At 44.0% G+C, this 14,973-nt stretch overlaps 1 protein-coding gene across 2 annotated transcripts; it reads left to right on the forward strand.

Moving 5' to 3' along the window:
• Nucleotides 1-361: 361 nt before the first annotated feature.
• bcl7a (BAF chromatin remodeling complex subunit BCL7A) lies at nt 362-11,219 on the forward strand. Of its 2 annotated transcripts, none has more exons than XM_088618565.1 (6): nt 362-674; nt 3,738-3,819; nt 4,524-4,617; nt 5,659-5,835; nt 7,268-7,374; nt 8,776-11,219. In XM_088618565.1, exons 1-6 carry the CDS (start codon nt 583-585, stop codon nt 8,845-8,847), a joined length of 624 nt encoding a protein of 207 aa, XP_088474691.1. In that variant the 5' UTR covers nt 362-582; the 3' UTR covers nt 8,848-11,219. The 2 variants fall into 2 exon arrangements, with proteins under 2 accessions (XP_088474691.1, XP_088474690.1); XM_088618564.1 differs by having other exon boundaries at nt 366-674; nt 4,521-4,617.
• Nucleotides 11,220-14,973: the final 3,754 nt, after the last annotated feature.

Here is a 14,973-nt window from a genome sequence, read left to right on the forward strand (position 1 = left end):
CAATTTCTTTGTATTAAGAATACTTTGGTTTGCTATGAACATGCGTTTAAATATCACATAATGAAAAAACAATATGATGAAACACAATGAAAGCTGTTCCATGCCTCTCATCCAAACATAGAAACAAATAATTTCTAAAATATATAATATACGTCTTAAAAGACACTGAAACGTCTTGGACGAGTGCATTGTGCGGGAAAAAAAAGAAAACCCGTAAAACAATTTAACCGAAACAAAACCCGTTCGAGTCTTTTTTTTTTAGACTGTTTTTCTTTCCCATCTGGAATGTTGCGTTGAAACAGGAAGTACGTCTGCAACTTTCAGCATCGTGTGTGTCAACTCGAGAAGTTTTCGCGAAACTTTCTTTGTGAACAATGTAACTTTGAAGCCTTTGTTGCTTCTGTCTACATTGTTGTAGCTCGGAGTTGTGTGACAAAGCTCCAGCCTGGCTTTGCCATGCAGCTGTAGGCTCTGTGCTCTCTTGGCGCAGGCGCGCTCCCTCCTCACAAAGCTCTACATTGAGTGTATGCATTGTGTCTGAACTGCCGGCGAGCTTTAAAAAATATTATACCAACAGCAGCAATGTCGGGCAGGTCGGTCCGCGCAGAGACCAGGAGCAGAGCGAAAGATGACATCAAGCGTGTTATGGCCGCTATTGAGAAAGTACGAAAATGGTAAGAGGAGAAAAAAAAGCCACGGTTCATTATCTAAGAGCAGAAAGCCCAGCTTGTTGGGGGGGGGAGGAGGAGGAGAGAAGAGAGGGAGAAGAAAGAATGAAATGAACGAGAAGGGTCATCTTGAACTGAAATCGCTCGGATCGTGCTGTTGGCACAGGTGTGCTCAAGCGCTCCTGCGCTTCGTGCCAGCCGCCGGACCGATCGCAAAAGCGAAGGTTTGAGCAATTTTTAAATGGATTTTTCCATTAAGAATTAATGTGGGTTGAACCCAGAAGCCATTTCGTTGCAGTCACATGAAGCCTTTGCTGTCTTCTGCCTGCTGTAATGCCGGGTGAAGGGATCTTTGTGTTGCGCGGAGTGTTCCGGGACACTGGCGCGCACAAATCATAACAATAATCTCCAGTTTGTAACTATACTATGACGACGGCGCTCTAGAGTCAGAATAGTTTTTATTCGGTCTCGGGGTTTAAATTTAGCGCTTAGAGTCGCTCTTTAGAGCAAACAGATGTAGCGTGCAGTGGGGGCTGGGAGTAGGAAGTAGTGCATGGCTGATCACGCAAATATGTTAGACTTTTTAAAAATAAAAAAGCACATTGAAGCGAACGAACAACACATTACTTTTACAGTTGTGAAATATTGGTCTGTGTTTTGAAATCCGAAGATAAGGTACACTTTCATGCAATATTGTTTTAAGAAGGATTTACGTAACAAAACAGTCGTCGTTTTTCTACTAGGGCATCGTAGGTCGATTTAAGAAAATATATAAAAAACATCCTTGGAGGGCTAAAAATCTGTTGTAATGGAAATAAAAACGGAATCCCGGGAACTGTTTTTTACGGTTTAATGTATTTTAAGGATAAACTCACGATTTGGATATATTTCCCTCGACATTGCAGAAGATTGCTCGTTCTAAAGTCAACTTTTTCCCACATTTTTGGAATGATATTTCTGTAAAAATTTCTAACTCTTACAATACGATGACCGCCTCTTTGAATTTATGTGGGGTTATTTCAAATTGCGTATCGGGACGTAGGAAGTATAACGGTAAAGATGAGAATCCTATATAATTTGTAAATATATGTTAAGGGAAAAGGGACTCTCGCATCAACACAGCACCAAGGTTAATCCCGTCTAACTGCTGGTTAGATTAAAGGTTCCAAGTCTATGGAAATTGGGACCTAATTAGAGGCAAGCTAGTGACCAAGTAATTAAAATGGGGAAAACAGTACATGCACGGACACGCAGAAACGGGTTTAGCAGGGGAAATTAAGATCCAGTTTGATCGGATAAACTCTATATTTTTAGAGAAGGGGACGTTTCTCTTTACGCTAACTAGGCATTTACAGTGCTCCAAATTTTCTCTGCAAACTGCTGTGCTTCTCACCCTGCATTTTCGCGTGACAACGACCATGAGAGTAACAATAGGAGGCTTGCTTATCTCATCGATGCAACAATTACACATTAAAGCCGAAGATGCTTTTCACATCCAAGTGGACCAAATCCGGTCCGTCTCGAAGGTCAGAGGCGCACAAAGAGCGCTCTCGGGGATGACGCTCGTCTTTGACCGTCTCCAATCCGCGAGTCTCTGGACTTTGTTGCCCGTCTGTCCCATGGGTTAAATTTTGTCATGGGTACCACGCAGCGCTATCTCGCACAGCTATAGCCAGGAACTCTTTTGTGTGAGATTCCGCAGTGCCAGAGCTGGATTTCTGCCCAGTGGTTCACAATCGAGCAGAATTAAGCATCTTCTGTGTCTAGACTGTTTGTTTGGCATGGCAGGCGCTGTCTCAGCTCTCCACGGGTTTAGAGGGGGTGGTGTCTGGTGGGTCAGGATGTCTTTGAGTCTCCTTTTGCACGAAGAGCCCTTAATGATGGTTGAACCCCCTGGTATTTTCATCTTTAATCATAAATCCGGCGACTGTAGGCCAAAACCACATTATGTGTTAGCATTTTTTATTGTTAAACGCAAGCACAGAAAATATGCTTTAAAGAATAGGTTACTTTATTTTCCCAGAGCAATTGAAGTGGATATCAGTCTAGGTTTAGAATAGCTTTATAACATCATGAGGTTTCTGTTCACATGAATGCAAAATTAAAATGGTTAACTTTTAAATGTAGGTCTCCAGTAGTGGAGCAAACATTCAGAATTTGTCCTCTAAACAATAATTTAGCAGTCAACACATGATTTTCAGTTAGAAAACACTATTATATATTACTTGCATGCGAATCTTGGTACAGTTTTGTAGAACCGGGCTATGTGTTGTGTAATCAGGCTGAATAAGTAAAACCAGACATTTTTAATGTTAAAAGTAGTATTTGGGGTAAAGTTCATACCCGTTAAACAGAAAATGTGAAAGAAAATCTTGTTCCGGCAAGCTTTTGTATAATTGTACAATATTAGGTGAGGTTCTCACCCAAGAGCCTACAAAGGTTTGTAGACAAGAAGAGGCCAAGCTCAGCTGGCTGCTAGTAGCTACCTGATTCATGCATCTTGTCCAGCTTTTCCTTGAAAGATGCCAGTAAATCAGCATCAACAACCCATCTGGGCACACTGTTCCTGACACCCGCCCCTCTTTTTGCAAAGTATTGCTTTCTGTTCTTGGTCCTAAGGGCACTGCCTTGTAAGAACATAAAGGGAAAAGAAGCCCAGTGTGCTTAAAAATGTCTCCACTTTTCGAGACAATCCATCCGTCCGTTTTCTTGTTGCTCGATCCAATTCAGGGTCACTGGGGAGCTGGAGCCTGTCCCAGCAAGCAGTAGGCGCAAGGCAGGGTACCACCTGGAGGGGACGACGGTCCATACAGGGCACACGGACACCAATACACTCACTCACACCCGGGCCAGTTTTCCCACAAGCCTCTTAACCTACCAGTTTCTTTGTACTGTGGGAGGAAACCAGAGCACCCAGAGGAATCCCATGCAAACTCCACACAGACAGCACCCCAGGGCCAGAATTGAACCCAGGACCCCAGCCCTGCAAGGCAGCGATGCTAACCCCTGCACCACTGCCCCAACACGGAAACGGACCCCGTCTTTTGTTCTTTGTGTGTGTCTTCGCAGGGAGAAAAAGTGGGTGACTGTGGGAGACACCTCTCTCCGAATCTACAAGTGGGTCCCTGTGACAGAACCCAAGACCGATGATGTAAGTCTTTAACATGCATCAGCTTTCCAGTGGGGGCGCTTGTCTCGCTGTGTCCCAGTTTTTTCCCCCCCGTGTCTGCCTCTCGCTTTTAAGTGCATATGGGCCCTAGTTTATATAAATAATATTTATAAACATTTAACAGCATTCACCTCTCAAACTGAGAAAACTACGGGACTGGAGTGAATCGCTGACGGTGTGTTTTATTCAGCTTCCCTTGAACGTTTCGGTTTCAGAATAAACACCGTCTTGTACAGGTCTAGGAAAAGCAAGATGCCCTTTCGGGAGTCAGATTGTTGGCTCCAGTTATCATTTGTCTGTTCAGCAGCAGTTGTTATGGTGCCTGGAGGAGGTGGCCTGTTTCCAGTGGTTCCCTTTACATCCGAGGACGGAATTCCGTGGATAAGGGTGTTTTCCAACAGGGATCCAAGCAGCAAAGACAGGTTCCTTAATTTAATGTCCAGAATAGACCCCCAAAAAACAGAATCTTTTCACCCCACTCTGTCTCATCGAGTTTTAAACGAGTGTCCCAGTTTTACATTTAGTCTTACAGTGCTTACAGTGGGTATTGACATTCTTGGTAATAACACTGCGGCTGTTTGAAATGAGCAGAGTTTTTTTTTTTAAAGGGGAACCCGTCCGGTCACAAATGGTTGAGAAACCCTTTTTTGGAGGATTATAGTGTAAAGACTGTCTTGTTTCAGAAGAGCAAGAACAAGAAGAAAGGCAAGGATGACAAGTGTGGCTCAGAGGTGACGACCCCAGAGAACAGCTCTTCTCCTGGCATGATGGACATGCACGGTGAGGCCTAGTTACATACGTTAATTATGCTACCCGATTACAGGTCGGGCAGGCCCGTTTATCATTGTATATACCTGCAAGGGTCCTAGCAGATGTAGAGAACCGTTAGTTTGCATGAAAAAATAATTATTTGTGTTGCAGATCTCTCTCCCCCAGTTGGATCTGATACTGAGCTGTGTGGTTAGTGTGGGCCTGTTGTTCCCTTGGTCCCTGGCTTAAAACAAACAATAGCTGCTTTGCTTCCCTCAGCCAGTATCTTATCGCTTACCTTTATCCTCCTGGTTTCCGCTCCGCTGGAGCAGATTCACAAAGTTATTACTAGGCAGGGGATGGTCAAGTTTTTTTGCTCTTAAGAATGAGAATCCCCAGGTATTTGTGCTCAGTATACACATCCTGTTTGGACCCGGCAGTTGCTTTGTGAGACTCACCTGGCCACTGGGGAGAATAAGGACGTGCTTCTCTGACGGCTGACGCCCCCCCGTCAGAGACGCACGTGACAGTGCAGGGGTGCAGAGCCAGTGGCGGGGGGCCAGTGCATACCCCACTCATGTCACTGGAAGCTTGCAGGTACCAGGCAAGTCGTAACGACCTCTGCCTTCCCAGAAGCCCAGGGACCCATAACCCACTACCATCCCACCCTAGTGGCGCTCTGCGCTCTTCCGAATCCTGGACAAGTTTGGGAAGAACGGTGGCACTGTGGCTAAGGATCTGCGCCTGTGGCAGGAAGGTTGCCGGTTCAAATCCTGCAGCCGGCAGAGGAATCCTACTCCATTGGGCCCCTGAGCAAGGCCCTTAACCCCAACTGCTCCAGGGGCGCTGTACAACGGCTGACCCTGTGCTCTGACCCCCAGCTTCTCTCCCTGTCTGTGTGTCTCATGGAGAGCAAGCTGGGGTATGCGAAAAGACGAATTCCTAATGCAAGAAATTGCATATGGCTGATAAAGTGATCTTATCTCTATCTCTTATCTTATCCCATTGGCGTGACCCGGGCTTCACTGCACCACCACCAGTTCAAACCGTTTCATTTCCTCTTTCTCGCAGACGACAACAGCAACCAGAGCTCCATCGCCGACTCCTCCCCCGTGAAGCAGGAGAACAGCAGCAGCACCAGCCCCGCGCCCGAGCCCATGGCGGTCTCCCAGGGAGACAGCAACGAAGCCAAAACCGACCACAGCCAGTCCCCGGCCAAGGACCAGCCCGGACAAGACAGCAAGACGGGTCAGTGCAGGGGCGACGTGGTGGGGCTGTGTACTGCAGCTCTGAGCAGCGTCCTGGTCACCACAGTCAGGGAGGCTCTGTCTCTGTCTCTGGTTTACAGAGGGGCTGCTGGGCATCGCCCCAGGGGCTGGATGAAGTGGGGTCTCCTCCTGTATGTTAAGGGTGCAACTACAGACTGCTATGCATTTGTATAGACTGCTATACAAATGCAAACAGTTCATTCAGGGCATAGATGAGAAACGCCAGTTCCTCAGGCCTTTGCCTTTCTTTCCACCTGAGATGTTGATTATGTAATGGAAATCACGACTTGGATAAGAGCTCAGACTTGCTGTTAATTTTCCCAGGTTTTAATCAGTTGGTGTTTTGAATGCCCCTATGGACTCCTTCGAACCAGAAGGCTTCTTCTGTCTCTGTAAGATGTAAACAGCTTGAGACCAGGGAATTTCACACCTTTTACACCTGGGAATTTTCAAGCTTTCAGCTGGCCTAGAGAAAAGCTGCTGGATTCTTGACCTGGAGAGTCAGTTCAGAACTCCTTGCTAGAAGCCCAGCAGGAATCTGACTTTAAAGGACTGTAGGCAGGACAGTCTCTGACCTCAGGTCTGTAAATGACCAGCCATGGACGTTAAAAAGGATTCTGCCTAAAGCGGTTAAAGACAATGACAGGATTTCTCAGACTGTGCCCAGAATAACTGTTATTCCCCAATAATATCAAGACCAGAGCATGGAAGAGTTGAAGGCTCTGTGTGCTTGGACATGCACATATTTAACTTGTATGCAGAGTAAGAAGTGTATAATCAGTAGTGTGTATGAATTCAAGGTAAAACTGGTAGAAATGAGCGATATAGTGAAGGCCATTTTGTTTGAGCTTCTGTTATGAGCTTCTCTGTGGGTGCTCCTGCAGTCAGAGGCGTTTTCATTGTAACGGCACATTTGTACCACCAGGTGGCTCCATTGTATTCTAAGTTGTTACTCACCTACACTATTATTGTTTGGGTCTGAAACCATGAGAGCGCAGTCCACAACCTGTAAACAGTTTTGGTGATTGGATGTGTTCAGTTAATGCTTATGTTATGTAACAGTGTTCACTTTTTCAAAATTTCAGAAAACCATTCACATCTTCCCAGTAGAAAGTAAAATAGAAAACCAAAATTAATTTCTGTAGATGAATGTGAAACCACAGTGTTTCGTGCATTTTTTGCAGTATTGGGAGGTCTAATTGCTATCGTTTTCAATGTGTTAGCGTGTCCTTATTACTGTGTTTGAGAGATATAACAATAATTCCTCTCCGAATGACACTTCTTCCAAAACAGCTTCGAAATGGCTTATTAGGAACAGGTTTAAGCGGGGCTGAGGGCAAGAGAGAATGGGAGGAAATAACTTCTTCAGTTTGGTTTTGACGTGCTCTAAAAGATCTTCGGTTCATGTGCAGGCAAGAATCCCCATTTGTCAGAGAACCCAGCAGCCAGCTCAGACAAGACAGAAGCACAGCTTTCGGGAGAGAAAGAACCCCTCTCAGAAACGGACAGAGCCACTCAGGTAAAGAACCGGCTCGTTCAGTTGCAAATCAGTACAGTTGTCTTATGTAACATCTAATTCCCAGCTTTTTGTGGAGTGTATAATGATTTCAATTAATCCTTCTCAAGTGCTGCATGGGGAATTTGATTCATTTGCCTGTTACCCTTCAGTAAGGATAATTACATATAATTTTACTAGACATTTAATAGAACATGGAAACATAAACTGTTTAATCATTAAAAGACTGTACAGTGCAATTATAAGTAATATTCTAACAAATTGCATGGTAAATAATATGCAGTTGCTTGAATACTGGAGTATTTTTGATATGTAAGTGTCAAAGTCAAAGTCAAGTAGGGTTATTCTGTCAGATAGCAATATACCGTCTGCCCCTGCTCAGTGTTGCACGTGAAGGTCTTGTGAACTGAGTACTAGGGGGTATGGTTAACTCCGGAATTGGAAATATTTAATAAGTTGGTTCAGGTCATGTGGTTTAGTAGTGATTGACCTTCAGACACACATGCCCTTATATTGTAGAAGGTCCCATCTTCCACTGGAAATGTATTGCCTGAATAAGGGTCTGTGTTCTGTGCTCATTAACCTTGGAATTTAATTCCTTTACATTCTGTCGCAAGAACAGCAGTCATTTTGAGAGCATTCTTCATTACAACAGTGGTGATCAGTCTTAGCATTGGCTTGGCATGGTAAAAAAAACCACATTCTGCACATTCGCTGGCCGAAATACTCTGGCCCAGTCAAATGAGTAGCGTCTCAGTAGAAGGCCATGAGCCGTCACTTTGACTGGAGCGAAGTGCCCTCGGGTCTCAGTCCGAGTGAAGACTCCAGCACAGCCCCCAGAGCAGGTGATCTTGCTGGGAGAATGATCTCTAGCTGGCCAGCAGTGTCACAAGGCCTCAGTCTTGTGGGGTACAGCTCAGCTCCTCAGCTCCGCTCCAGCAAGCAGGTGTGGTCGGCACGCTCAGGCCCAGCCAGCGGGCGTGCAGACCCACTGTAGGGAAAAGGTGTTTCCCTATTTCTTTGTATACCTTATCGTTACATGTGATAGCACTCATAGAACAGAATCAGCTGTGAAAATCTTCACAGCACAGAATATGAACCATTCATTGAAAAGTAGCAGATGACATTTACATCTATATCTATATTGCCGTTTTCAGTACATTGCTTTTATTTTAATTATTACATTGCTATTCTTTATATCAAATATTGTCATTATTATATCGTAATAGGCTGAATTCTTTATTATACAATGTGGTTATTCGGTAAATTGCTATTCTTTGTCATATATTGGGATTATTCTATTCAATGCTTTAAATTATATATTGTGATTTTGACATTCAGTATATTGCTATATTCAACATGGCGATTATTATATTCCGAATGTCGCCGTTGCTTTTTCTGAAGGAATCGGAAGATGGACCCCCGCCTCCCAAGAGGGTAAAAACAGAGTCGGCCCAGGACTTTGAGGAGAGTTAAAGCGCCGAGCGTCGGCGGGTTCCCCCCCCCCCCGTTCCGTTTCTTCCCCCGGCGAGGCGGCCCGACGGCGCCTCCCTGGGGGTCCCATAGCCCTGTCACTCCCCTCCCGCCGCCGCCGCCGCGAGAGACCGGCCCAGCACACGCCCGCCCTCCCGAAAAACACTGAAGCGCCGCACCTGTGAACCGCACCGCGGCCGCCGAGTCACCTCCTCCCCGCGTCGTCCTGCTCCTCCTCCCGTTGGGTTTTCTGTGAAAAAGGGTTGGTTTTCTCAGGAGGGTCAACGCACTGTTTATAAATGTCAAGATCACCGTTGTTTGTGCTGCTGTATTATTATTCTAAATATTATTGTTATTTTTTTACATTTTCTTTATTTAACAACAACGACAGCAACAAAGACTATTTAAAAGAATGGTACAGGTCTTGAATCTAGCTTTTCATGTGAAGACCGTAGCTTGTAGCGTAGCTCCACTTCTCTCATGCGCCTCCTGTTACCAAAACAGTGATAAGCTGTGTTTATTTTATTGTGTTTTATTTTTGTTTTATCTTCCACACTTTTTTTTTTATAAGTGCCCTATTTTTTAATGAGGTTTTTAACTTTTACCCATTGCAGCAAGTATGCCTGAACAGAAGTGCCGAAACAATTCTCGATTGGGCCATTTCCAAACTGTGATGGTAATTGAGGATGGATGTTTCAGGTCATTTACATGTTTTAATGTGGGTTAATTGCAACAGCAGGGCAAGAAAACATTGTTTTCTCTACATGAACTATTGCTGTTAACATTGAGCATTCCTGCCTGAAACAGTGTGTCAAGTACAGAGCATGACATTTAGATATAATTTACCTTCAAAGGGCAACAAACATAGGTCAGTGGACTCTTTCTCTCTTGTATATAATTGTAACCATACTCCAAGGTAGCACCAGATAGTATGTCCTGAGATCCTGCTCTGACAGGCACATAGTCACATTACTTCACAGAAGAAGTTTTATTTTTAAAACAATATTAAAGCTCTATGCTTTCTAATCACAGTACTGGTTATTTACTTGAGCTGTTAGTTTTTTTTTATTTGTTTCGTTTAAATATGTATATTTGGATTCCTGATCATTCTTTTTGGACTTATTCACATTTCATAGGGAACATTCCACTTGTACCTTATGGTTTAGAGTAAAACAAAATGGTATATAAGTGAATCGTTTAACAATAACATGAGCAGCATTGTAGACACTGTCAGAATATACTGTGTTAAATGGTTGATATCTGACCCTTTTGGGTGTTGTAAAAGGGTAACCTCAGAGCAGCATGCTGAAAATCTGCACATCTGTCTCTCCTGAGTTGACTGGGTTGTTGACTGGGACCTCTGTGACATCTGGGACAGTGCTCGGCACTGCACAGCTTTCGTGTCTTTGCTGGGACAGTAAGCGTTCGGCCCCCGTCAAAGAACGCAAATGCAGGACTTTGTAAATTGCTTTATTTTTTTCTCTGTAGGAAAATGAAATTGCAAGGCATTATATACTACCAAGGACTAGACAGCACTACATTTTTGACCATGTATTAAAAACTCTCAATGCATTTGAACCAGTTGGCTCCGATTGATGTGAAATACGTTGCCTGGTTTCTTGTCATTCTGATGTTGCGTCCTCTGAGATTCCAGAGGTTAGCCTGCAGAAGCTCAGGCTGCTTGGCACACACTTTACAGTTCAGTGCAGATCCTCCTGTCCTTCCGTGTGCTTCAGGTATTTCTGTAAAGTCCCCACGGTGCTTAGTTAACGCTGACGGCTACAGCTTCTGTTGTCTTTACAAATTATATATAAGAAAACAAACAACTGGACTGTGATGCAAGTTTAGAGCCATCAAATGAAATGTCTGATAGAAGGCAGCCTGGAATCAGGGATTTTTTTGTGCTGGAGTCTGAGGGTGAAAAACTGGATTAAGGCTTTTCTTAAAAAAAAAACACAAAAGCAGCAACAGTTATTGCATTTGATCAATATGCTAATTTTAATTAAAAATGTGGATCTGGTGAGATGGTTCTGCAAATACCTCAGTCACAGTCCAGAAGTGCTGGCACTTAGATTATATAATGTATTAACTAGAAATCAAACGGTTATTTCTGCTTGAAATACAGTTGTGTAGGAATTTTAATTTCAGAGATGAACTTGTTGAGATACCTTCTTCATTTCAAGTTTGGCTATCACCTTCAATTGTTTACCTTTTCAATTAGATCCATAGCAAGTTGTAAAACAATATAATTTTTGGGACCATTTTCTTTTTGCCTTCAATATAATTGTGTGTGGGTTTGACTTATTTATTCCATTCAGTAGTTGTTTTTTTCATGTACAATGGATTTGTTTTATTAATAAAAAAGACACAAAACAGCTTGTTTTTGGCACGTATAATTCATTAGAGGAACGATCAACAGATGTGCTACGAGTGGTTCAACTGATTATGCTGAAGGTGTTTATTAAAATTATCCTTAGAACACTATGAACTCTATGAATTGGCTACATTACTCTGCTCTCCTCCCCACTGAGAGCTGATGTGTGGTGAGCTTTCTGGCGCACTATGGCTGCCGTCGCATCATCCAGGTGGGGCTGCACACTGGTGGTGGAGGGGAGTCCCTATTACCTGTAAAGTGCTTTGAGTGGAGTGTCCAGAAAAGCGCTATATAAGTGTAAGCAATTATAAATTATTATTATAACAAAGACAGCCAAAAAAATAACAAATGTAAATGATTTTTTTATCATCTCTGAAACAAAAACAGACATATATAGGAAAACAATTTGTGAAATTAACAAGAGGACATATTTGAAACCTCACACATCTGTTATATTTATATGTGTACTATTTACACTTGTTTCATTGTGTTAACATTTTTTCAACAGTGTTGACTTTTCAAATCGGTAAAAAGCATTACAGTGCTTTGGTGTGATTCTACATCTCCTGTCCATGTGTTCGCAGTGGTATTGCCTCATATCTCTGTCCCCGTGAACGAAACGAGCCGAGACTAAAGCTCAGTAAAAGTGTCTGTTGTGGCCCTTTCCCTGTGGATACTGATCGGTGTTTTGTGCTTTCTTAGGAGCGTCGGCATCGTTAGGCTTGAAAGGTGCTCGATCTGTGGGGTCCACTGCAGTGCAGGACACTTGCACTCCCCTCTCTCTCAGTGAGGTGCAGTGGATGCAGGCTTGTCGCTGTGGGACAGCCCTTCCCAGCACTGCAGACGTCCTGTGGATCAGAACAACAGCCAAGCTATGTGCTGACATGACAGCACGACCAGCAGGCTTCACAAATGCAAGTAGAAACTCGTATATGGGTTTTATTTATTTTTTTCCCCCACTCATCTGACATGAAATTCAGCGGGCTGCTGGAGTATCAGGCAGCCCGGCCATGTTGTTGAAGCTGATACCCCGGTTTCCTTCAACAAACCGCTGGATGAGTCCCTGTATGAAATGTGTTACACCTGCAATAATTCAGCTCTATACTCATGGGCAGCTCAGCGGTGCAGTCCCTAGCATGGGTGCCTCACAGCGCTGGGGCTCTGTGTTCAATTCCGGACTTGGGGTGCTGTGCGTGTGGAGTTTGTATGTTCTCCCTTGTGTTTGTTGGGGTCCTCCAGGTGCTCTGGCTTCCTCTCACAGTACTAAGACACACTGGTGGGTTAATTGGCTTCGGGGAGAATGGGCCCTGGTGTGGGTGTCTGTGCCTGTGCTTTGACTGGTGTCCTCTGCAGTCTGCCACCTCCTGCCTTGTGCCCGTTACTCGCAGAATTGGAAAAAGGGGCTCGAAAATGTGTGGCTGTGTAATATACTGTATATTCACACACGCGAGACCGTGTGCATTTCGACTACAGCGCCGAGTGGAGGTCGTGTCTTATCTGTGGCGGGGGGACTACAGTATGTCAGACCAGGTCTAAACCAGGCGTGGTGCAATTTTACACTGCAGATAAGGAGAACCTGAGAGGGGACTTCCTGCCAAACGGCCCGCTTTTCCTGTAACTTGTACTCACAGGAGTAGTGCCCAGCGCCCAGCTGACATTCTGATACAGAGCACATTGACTACGTTGGAAATGAGAATCGTATCCGAACGGCTTTCCCGAGAGGGGAAAAAGGTTGAAGGGGGTTTCTGAGAATGCATTTTGCTTTTCTTGTTCCCCCGTTAATCACGTTAAACACTCGGGTCTTAACTTTACTGACACTATGCACCACGTCATGACCAATCATGGCTTGCTGTAAAATAAAAAAAAACGCTGTTCTTGATCCCAGCTACTTAAGTGTTCTCGCAGGAATTCCGCATTGTAATAATAATAATAATAAACTTTATTTTATATAGCGCCTTTAAAGGTGGCTTCTCAAAGCGCTTTACAGGATGACAATAACAATAAATAAGAAGACTACAACAATAAATAAGAAAAATTTCACAAGACAGGACACAATTATAATTACAGCAATACAACAATAACAATAGAGGAGACCGTGGAAGATGGTATTAAGAAGAGCAGAGGGGTGAAGAATGGAACCAGTTAAGTAAAGGCTTTTCTGAAAAGGAGGGTTTTGAGTCTGGATTTGAAGGAGTTTAGAGAAGGTGACTCTCTAATATCCTTGGGCAAGGAGTTCCAGAGCTTGGGGGCATAGCAGGAGAAGGCCCTGTCGCCCATACAATGTAGACGGGCTTGGGGGACAGTAAGGAGGGCAGAATTTGAAGAGCGGAGGTTGCGAGGTGGGGAGTAGGGCGATAAAAGTTCAGACAGGTATTGAGGTGCCAAGCCATGTAAAGCCTTGTAGGTGAGCATGAGGATTTTAAAGTCTACGCGGAATTTGACCGGAAGCCAGTGCAAGGACTCCAGGATAGGAGTAATGTGAACACTTGCACTAGATCTGGTCAGGATTCTGGCTGCTGAATTTTGGACATACTGCAGCTTGTTCAGAGTAGATTTAGATACCCCAGGGAGCAGAGCATTGCAGTAGTCAATTCGAGAGAATACAAATATGTTGATCAGCTTTTCAGCCACAGTTAATGATAGCATAGGGCGTAGTCTTGCGATATTTCTAAGGTGAAAAAAAGATGTTTTGACAGTATGCTGTACATGTGGGTCGAATGTTAAGCCAGAATCGAATATAACCCCAAGGTTTTTCAATTTTGATTGGAGCTCAAGTACAGAGCCATCTACAGACAGGGTTATAGGACTGGCTTTGCGAAGTTGATGGGGGGTACCAATAAGCATGACTTCAGTCTTGTCACAGTTAAGATGAAGGAAGTTTTGAGTCATCCAAATTTTTATGTCAGAGATGCAATTAGATAGAATAGAGACAGCCACATCAGTGTCGGGTTTGGTATGGATGTATATTTGAGTATCGTCAGCGTAAAAATGAAAGCTGAGGCCATGTGATCTTAAAAGCTGACCAAGTGGGAACATGTAAATGCTGAAGAGCAAGGGGCCCAGTATTGAGCCCTGAGGGACACCAGACTTGACAAGACCAATTTCAGACCTGTACCCATTGAGAGAGACAAAGTGACAGCGATCAGTGAGGTAAGACTTAAACCATTTGAGGGCAGTGTCAGAGACTCCAAACACAGTCTCGAGACGAGAAAGCAAGATGTTATGGTCAACAGTGTCAAAGGCAGCACTGAGATCAAGAAGGATGAGTATGGAAAGAGAACCAGAATCAGAAGCTATTAGGAGATCGTTGGTGACTTTGACTTTGACATTGTAGGTGTTATCCCGGGAGGACAACATGCTGTGTCCTCGTTGCTTTCCTTCACTCTGTGGATATCAGATGTCGATAATAACTGCGTTACAGATTGCTGCAAGCTTTCTTTACTCATTGCACTTTGGGGAACTAGTTGAGCAACAACTAGTGATGCAAAACCACCATTGTTTTCTTTCGTATCCGCACAGGAATATTGTTAAAGACATCATACAGAATAAAAGAAACTCTTTCTACATATGGGTATGCAACACAAATGCGCATTTCTACGTATTCCGTATGGCCTCTTTCAATAAAATGTACAGAAACCGTATTGTTACAGGCATCCCCCCCGTAGTTTCGACTGCATGCACAGTTTTATGAAGTCAGACTGTGGGCGTTGCTGAGATTTCAGCCAATCGCCTACGTGTCCTGGCCATGACGTCGC

This window comes from Lepisosteus platostomus, chromosome 24, assembly GCF_059453375.1.
Source record: "Lepisosteus platostomus isolate fLepPlt1 chromosome 24, fLepPlt1.hap1, whole genome shotgun sequence".
Taxonomy (NCBI): domain Eukaryota; kingdom Metazoa; phylum Chordata; class Actinopteri; order Semionotiformes; family Lepisosteidae; genus Lepisosteus; species Lepisosteus platostomus.

Excerpts from the sequence above, each read along its gene's own strand:
- bcl7a (XM_088618564.1), top strand. The coding sequence starts at position 583 with ATGTCGGGCAGGTCGGTCCGCGCAGAGACCAGGAGCAGAGCGAAAGAT. Across the intron at positions 5,836-7,267 it reads CGGACAAGACAGCAAGACGG|GCAAGAATCCCCATTTGTCA; the intron begins GTCAGTGCAGGG and ends GTTCATGTGCAG. Across the intron at positions 7,375-8,775 it reads AAACGGACAGAGCCACTCAG|GAATCGGAAGATGGACCCCC; the intron begins GTAAAGAACCGG and ends CTTTTTCTGAAG.